The 7,734-nt window shown below is 38.4% G+C and overlaps 1 protein-coding gene across 1 annotated transcript; it reads left to right on the top strand.

The window, feature by feature from the left end:
* Window positions 1-3,214: 3,214 nt before the first annotated feature.
* On the top strand, window positions 3,215-4,174 carry LOC103210232 (olfactory receptor 2T3-like). The gene has a single exon (XM_007956155.1). It carries the CDS (start codon window positions 3,215-3,217, stop codon window positions 4,172-4,174), a length of 960 nt encoding a protein of 319 aa, XP_007954346.1.
* The last annotated feature ends 3,560 nt before the right edge of the window (window positions 4,175-7,734 follow it).

Here is a 7,734-nt window from a genome sequence, read left to right on the forward strand (position 1 = left end):
TCAAGTCCAACTCCACGGCACATAACAACAACAACAACAAAAAAAAAACAACAGGCAGAAATGGAAGGAATTAATGTAGAGCAAGGGTACAGCATGAGAGAATCTATGACAGAAAATATGAAGGTGTCCAGGATTGAGACCTTGGTGAGAAATAAGCTGTAGGGGAGGCTGGTCTCCCATCAAGAAGGGGAGGCACTAATTCTGATTCCCGGTGTCAGGATCCACTTGTACAATGTGATAGAAGCATCACTCAGTCTTTGATGATACTGATCTTTGGGAGAATTTTCTGAGCCTTTGAGGTTAGAGGCATAGGATGGATGATATTTCCTCTTTGTCTTGAATTCTGAGAAACTGAACTCAGAGATTTTAGTGACTTGACTAAGATTATACAGTTAATCAGAGGCACAAGTAATACTTGAACTCTAATTTCTGGAACTTTAAGTCAAACAATTTTCCCATTATAATATTTTATCTCCTGCCTTGTGGCCTCCTCCATTCAATTGTAACTATTAGGCTGAGCATTTCAATGGAAATAGGAAAGTGAACAGAGTCAGCCAGCTAAGATTTATTGATATCATTTCAGGTTTGAATTTTTTTGAGACTTGGCGTGATGGTTATGAAAACACTTAGGAAACAATTGCACAGTAAATTACTAGTTCATAGGAACCTATGTTGTGCCCAGGTTATGAAGGAGTAGTTTGGGGTGAATAATTTGCTAACATATGACAATGCAAAAAGCAATAGGAAAGTTTATTAGCTAACTTAAGTTAGGGTCCTTGCTTTCACCCTTGCAATGGGTTGAGCAAAAGACCCCGTGCTCTTACATTAAGAGATTTTTATAGAGAAACATAAGGTGGAGTAGATGATTTGGTTTTTATGATAGGGGTTTGGGAATTTGGGGCAGGTTGGAATTCCCCCTGTTTCAAAGGTGAGTGAGAGATTTCTCGGGCGGGCGGATCTCTTTGATATGTGCATACTCTCTGTGAAACCCCGGGGGGTGAGAGCCCTCATAGTCTTCAAAGGTGGGTGAGAGGCTTTTTGGAGCCATGCAGATTTCTGATAAAAGGCTCTGAGGTATGGGACATTTACTACAGGCATTAGGGCTCAGCATGGGACGTGTCAATCTCCATACTAAAGGCTTCTGGTTAAGATCTTTCAGGCTCTGCACCTACAATGCACTTTTAAATTTTCCAGATCATGTGGAGAAGGGAGATTAATTGAAAATATAACCCCATTATGAAGAATTAATATAGTTTATAATACTATAAACTTTCCACAGCCATCACTGGATAACACAAGTTCTGGTGGTATAGTGCCTAAGGCATTTAACTGCTAACCAGAAGCTGGTGGTTCAAACCCGCCAGCCATTCCTTGGAAGGGAGATTGGGCGATCAGATTCCCCAGTGATACTTCCTTAGAAACCCAAGGAGGGGTTGCTATGAGTTGGATATGACTCCATGGCAGTGATTTTGGTTTTTTATTTTGGATAGAATGTGTGAGGGAAAGAGCGCAGGACTTTGAATCATCTTAGGTGTTCAAGTGCTCATTACCATACTGACGTTCTGCATGATTCTGTCTTTCTGAGGTTTAAATTAATTTTTTTTTAATAGAAGAGTAGTGATATCCTTGACAAATGTTAAATGTAAAAATATACTTTGCAAAGTGGAAAATGAAACATTTTAAATTATGATTTCTTCATGAAAAAATGTGGGTTATCCTTTTTGACTAGATGTACAACCTAAGTAGCAAATGTGTCTAATTCTTGTGTGCACCTTGAGTGGAAATATGGAATATAGCTGTCAAAAACAAATGAACAAACAAACAAACAAAACTATGGATTCCAAGAATATTTTAAAGAAAGTAGAAACTCCAAGTAAGAGTCGGTACATAGTATGGTAAATATGAACAATAAAGAAAGTAAAACTTTCCTGACTTCTTCAATGCTGTATTTTTATGCTTGTTCAACAACAGAAGACAATTTAACAATAGCAGTTCATTTCAATTCCCTAATGTGAAGAAACTGATGATGTAACTTTCCTATGTTGTTCCCTGAATTTAAACCTGGGTGGCCTCGCCTTGGGAGGGAGAAAGTAGTCGATCACTTCACTTGATGGTTTGGTTCAAATTTGCTCTGTGTTGCAATAAAAAAAGGTATGAGCTCTTCATGCCTTGCATTTTTCTCTCTACTTGGAGTGTGTCTTTTCACATATCTCTTCAGGCTTTTTATAAATCTACAAAAAAAGGAGCAAATAATGTGATTCTTATTTGATCTCTTATGTTCTGACTTTAAGGTTCCTGGAGTCTTAGGTTTTTATTCCCCTTTAAGTATAATGTGTTTTATTCATATTTCTGTGTGTCTTAGTTTTATGCATGTTTTCCTCTACATATCTTTCTAATGAGTGCATAGCAACACTGAGGTAGGCTAAACCTGGCCAGTGTTTTTCTGACTTTACCATATTTGAGAACTGAATTCTCTCTTTTCAAAGTAAGTGAGTCAGGTGTAACTCATGTATTTCAAATTAAAAATTGAAATATTCAGGCAAAGCACTTGCTGAGCAAAGCTGTACATTTTATAGAGTGGAGAATTTTGCTAGTTTTCTAAGTAAATGAAGATGTAGACCTGGAAGGACTCTTAGGCTTGGTTATAAAGCTTCAGGTTTGTGCTTGTTTCAACCCAACTGTTCCATCCAGTCCCTTGAACTTCATTCACTCATTCATCCAATGTTTACAGAATGTGTAAAGTATTAGATACTGCTTTGAAGGATGAGTGTTATCTGTAAAAGGAAAAATAAATAATGACTTTTGTTGGGAGCTTTAGTGAATTGTTTAATAATATACTCACATTATGTTACAGACTTAACATGCATTATTTCATTTTGTTTTTCTGATCATCCTATGTGGAGAGTCCTATAAAATTCTCAGTGTTAGGGGAAATAAATAACACTTAAAGAGTTTGAATTCCTTGTTTCTTTATATAGCTCATAAGAGGTCTACCTTCCCAGGTATGCTTGATACCTGATATTGTTTGTAATCCTTAAATGGCGTGGCCTCACTGAAATTTGATGTAATGATTCCACACCAGTTCAATCCCACTTTTGGAAAAAATAGCTGAAAGCAAATGCCTTACTGGAAAAAGAATAGAAAAGTAATGTATATATGAAATATTTTAAAACAATGACTTATTTTCTTTTAGGTGAAAATTGTAAGGTGGACCATGTACTCAGGGAATCAAACTTCAAGCACTGATTTCATCCTGGTGGGGCTCTTCAGTTCAACAAAACATGCAGTCCTCCTCTACTCTCTGTCCTTTATCTTATTCTTGATAGCTTTAACTGGGAATGCTCTTCTCATTCTCCTGATCCACACAGAGCCCCGTCTTCATACCCCTATGTACTTCTTTATCAGCCAGCTCTCTCTCATGGACCTGATGTATATATGTGTGACCGTCCCCAAAATGCTTGTGGGCCAGGTAACAGGAAAGAATACAATTTCCTCCTTAGGTTGTGGGGTCCAGATGTTCTTCTACCTGACCCTCGCTGGAGCTGAGTTTTTCCTTCTGGCTGCCATGTCTTACGATCGATACGCTGCCATTTGCAGACCTCTCCATTACCCGCTGCTCATGAACCAGAGAGTCTGCCATCTCCTTGTCTCTGGATGCTGGTTTCTGGGAACAGTGGATGGATTGTTGCTCACCCCAGTTACCATGAGCTTCCCCTTTTGTCAGTCGAGGAAGATCATGAACTTCTTCTGTGAGGCCCCTGCCCTGCTGAAGCTCTCCTGCTCTGACATTTCCTTATATAAGACGCTCATGTACCTGTGCTGTGTCCTTATGCTCCTCATCCCTGTCTCCATCATCTCCTTCTCATACGCCCTCATCTTGCATCTTATCCACAAGATGAATTCAGCTAAAGGTAGAAGGAAAGCTCTTGCCACATGTTCCTCTCACATGATGGTAGTGCTGCTTTTTTTTGGTGCCTCCATTTACACCTACATGCTTCCCAGATCCTATCACACAGCAGAACAGGACATAATGGTATCTGCTTTTTACACCATTATCACCCCTGTGCTGAATCCTCTTATTTACAGCCTCCGGAACAAAGATGTCACAGCAGCCCTGAGGAGTATGATGTCATCAGGGATGAGACTAAGAAAAATTGTAAATTTGAAAACCTAGGAAAAACTATCAACCTGTTTCCATTTCTTCTTTCCTCCCCTCCCCATCTTTCATTTCATTCTATTCTCTGGTTCATGGACCTCAACACAAAGTCCTCACAGATCTTCCCTCCTTGCTATGTGTATGGTATTTCTCCTCTCTGGTACTCTTCTTATTTTATCTCTTAAAATTAAGTTCCTTAGAGTCCTTTTATCTCCACTCAAGACATAAGAAAGATCTTTGATAGTGCCTTGAATCTTATCTCACATCCCAACCTCACTGACCAGTTTGTGCGAGATTTGGGGAGTCAAAGCCTTAAACCTAAAAGTGAATCACTGTGAAGATTTCATATCCTAACAGAATACTAAAAGGGAATTTGATGTTCTCTCACTTTGCAATATTCCATAAATCATAGTTAACGTGTGCAATTCCCTTGTCTCCAGTTATACTTTTAATTGTTGTTGTTACGTGCCTTTGAGTCGGACTCGACTCATAGCGACCCCTCCTTGGGTTTCCGAGATAGTATCACTACGGAAGTAGATTGCCCAACCTTCCTTCCGAGGAGTGACTGGTGGGTTTGAACTGCCAGCCTTCGGGTTAGCAGTCAAGTTCCTTAGGCACTATGCTACAAGAGCTCCCTTTTAGTAAGTAAGTGCATTTGAACACATTTTGATTTCAAATGTTGAAAGTGAGATTCATGAAGTAAATATCGATGTTTCCAATATTGTTTGGCCATTAAAACTACTTGATACTGACACTTAAAATCAATCCATGTTAAATTTCTAGAGTGTTCATAGGTTTATCTAATTTTATAGGACATAGGATTGTAAATAAATAAAATGGTTGCATATTGAGATTCTTTAGGCTTTAACTAAAGCATGAAAATCTTAGAGTGGGTGGAAATTTAGGAAATTTTAATCTCAGACATTTTCTTCTGAAACTGGGACAAAAAAAAACAATGATTTTACATTAGTCACCAGTCTTACTTTCTCTTCAAGCATTTCATGTATATATCCAGAGTCTCTGCTGCAAAGTAGCACAAATATTGATTTACAGCAAGGTGTTTTGGGTCATAGAGTCATTAAGTTAGTCTCACCTGGCACAGAACTCTGACCTTGCCTTTTTACTATCAAGAAGTGGAAAGCAAATGCTTTCAAATCTATTGCATTTTCAATTGACTAATAAATACTTTCCCTTTATTACACTTGAGTTAAATACTTTTGAATCTGAAATGATGATTATTCTTGCAGTGTGTAAAAGGAATGCATCAGAGTTTAGAAATAATCCCACCAAGTCAGCAGAAAAAAAAAATGACACCTGAAAAGTAAGAGAAGCATGTCTAGAGATAGATACTTAACTTTGGATATCATTTATTAGATTAAAGTAAGGAAATAGAAAGAGCAAAACTGCTCAAAGGGACACCATAGACGAAAAACTAATATTAAACCATATTAGTTATTAAGGAGCTCTGGGGGCATAGTGCCTAAGGCATTTGACTGCTAACCAGAAGGCTGGCGGATCAAACCCACCAGTCACTCCTTGGAAAGAAGGTTAGGCAATCTACTTCTTTAGTGATACTGCCTCAGAAACCAAGGAAGTGTCGCTGTGAGTCAAATCCAACTCCAAGGCAATGTATTTGATTTTTGGTTTAGTTATATGTATATTACTGATACCATTAATGATTATTATGAATTATGTTTTTTTTTTTTCCAGAAATATGTGTTTCATTTGTATGGTTGTTACATTGGAGGGCACTGTGCTAACAGAAACTAAAATCTTGAGTTTGAAGTTACCGCTAGGTTGGGGGAATGTTGCAGTTATGGAATAAGTGAAAGAGGGTTGGATTTAAAACTAATCAGTGTTGAATTTCAGTCCTGGATTTTCCACTTAAAATCTAAAGATCTGTGAATCTCTTGTGAGTTTTCCTAAGCCCATAGAGTTCCCCTTACTTCATTCTAAGGTAAGGAAAATAAAACTTCCCGAACAAGTGGTGTAATATGCATACAAAGCCCATACTATTGGCTCTGATATGTTGGTTTCCTTTCCTCCTTTGTACCATTCTACACTCTTTATGTCTTTTCCCAACATCCTTGCTTTCCAGTTATAAAGTATGGGGTAATTGCAGAGTCAGAGAGGCCTCAGGATAAGCCTTAGATTTATTACACAGCAATTCTCATGGTCAAATTACTTTATCTCACTACCACCTTGGTTTCTCTTTCATTAAATAAATAATAATAATAATAAAAAAGCCACACTGCCATGGAGTTGATTCTGAATCATAGAGATCCCCATTGGGTTTCCAAGGCTATAAATCTTTATGGCAGTAGATTGCCTTATCTTCCTCCCAGGAAGCAGTTGGTGATTTCGAACTGCCTACATTTTGGTTAAAGTAGGGTCTGATTCGAGGACACATAACAACAACAACAACAACAACAACAACAACAACAACAACACATTTTGGTTAGCAGCCCAATGCCTTAACCACAGAACCACCAGACTCCTTCATTAATGTAGTACTTCATTAAATAGTTCTGAATTTATGTAGAAGGAGCCTTGATGGTGCAATAGTTAAACCCACAGCTGCTAACCGAAAGGTCAAACATTTGAGCTTATCACTGGCTCTGTAGGAGGAAAGATGTGGTAATCAGCTTCTGTAAAAATTACAGCCTAGAAAATCCTATGGGGCAGTTATTCTTTGTCATACAAAGCTTCTAAGAGTCAGAATTGATTTCATGGCAAACAACAACAACAACAAATCTTTAATTAAATAGTATAATTCTCACTGAGAGCTTTGAATACTGAGTTTAATATATAGAAGGCACCCAACCCAAAGCCTGGCCTCTTTAAAAATAACTTTTTAAAGATAACTCTTTAAAAAAAAATGTTATGATTTAGGTGAAAGTTTACAGAGGAAATTCATCTTCCTTACAGCAATTCATACACATTTTGTCTCATGACATTGACTGCAATTCTGCCCAATGTAACAGCTCTTTTCCCACTTGCTCCCTATAGTTACCTCTTCCCTATGTCCTTCTCTCCCATGCGCTCCTGCAACCCCAGTGCAAGCACTGTCTCCCTGTGCAAACACTGCCCTTCTGTTCTCCCAGGATTGATCGCTCCAAGTAGTGTATTTACTTGATGTAAATGACAACCCCATATGCCTGTCTATTGTTTGCCTGGAAGCCACAGGAGTGAGAACTCCAGATCTGAAGGGTAGCTAGGGAGTATAGTCTTGGGGTCTCACCAAACTCTTATCAGACCACCAAACCTGTTTATTTATTTATTTATTTATTAATGATTTTGAGTTTTGTTCCACATTGTTCTCCCACTCTATCCAGGATCTCCTGCAGCAATCTCCCTCTGAGTGGTTGACAGTGGTAGCTGGGCGCCAGTTAGTTCTGGTCTTACAGTCAAATAGGTTGAAGATTGTATGGTCTACCAGTGCCTTGGACTAATTGTTTCCATGCATCTTTGGTTTTCTTCCTTCTTCGTTGTTCTAGAAGAGGAGAGACCCATTGTTGCATCTAGATGGCCGCTTGCAAGCTTTTAAATTCCTAGTCACTACTCACAAAGGTAGGCTG

The sequence above is a fragment of the Orycteropus afer genome, unplaced genomic scaffold (assembly GCF_000298275.1).
Source record: "Orycteropus afer afer isolate SDZICR_OR568_19922 unplaced genomic scaffold, OryAfe1.0 scaffold00575, whole genome shotgun sequence".
NCBI classification, from domain to species: Eukaryota; Metazoa; Chordata; class Mammalia; order Tubulidentata; family Orycteropodidae; genus Orycteropus; species Orycteropus afer.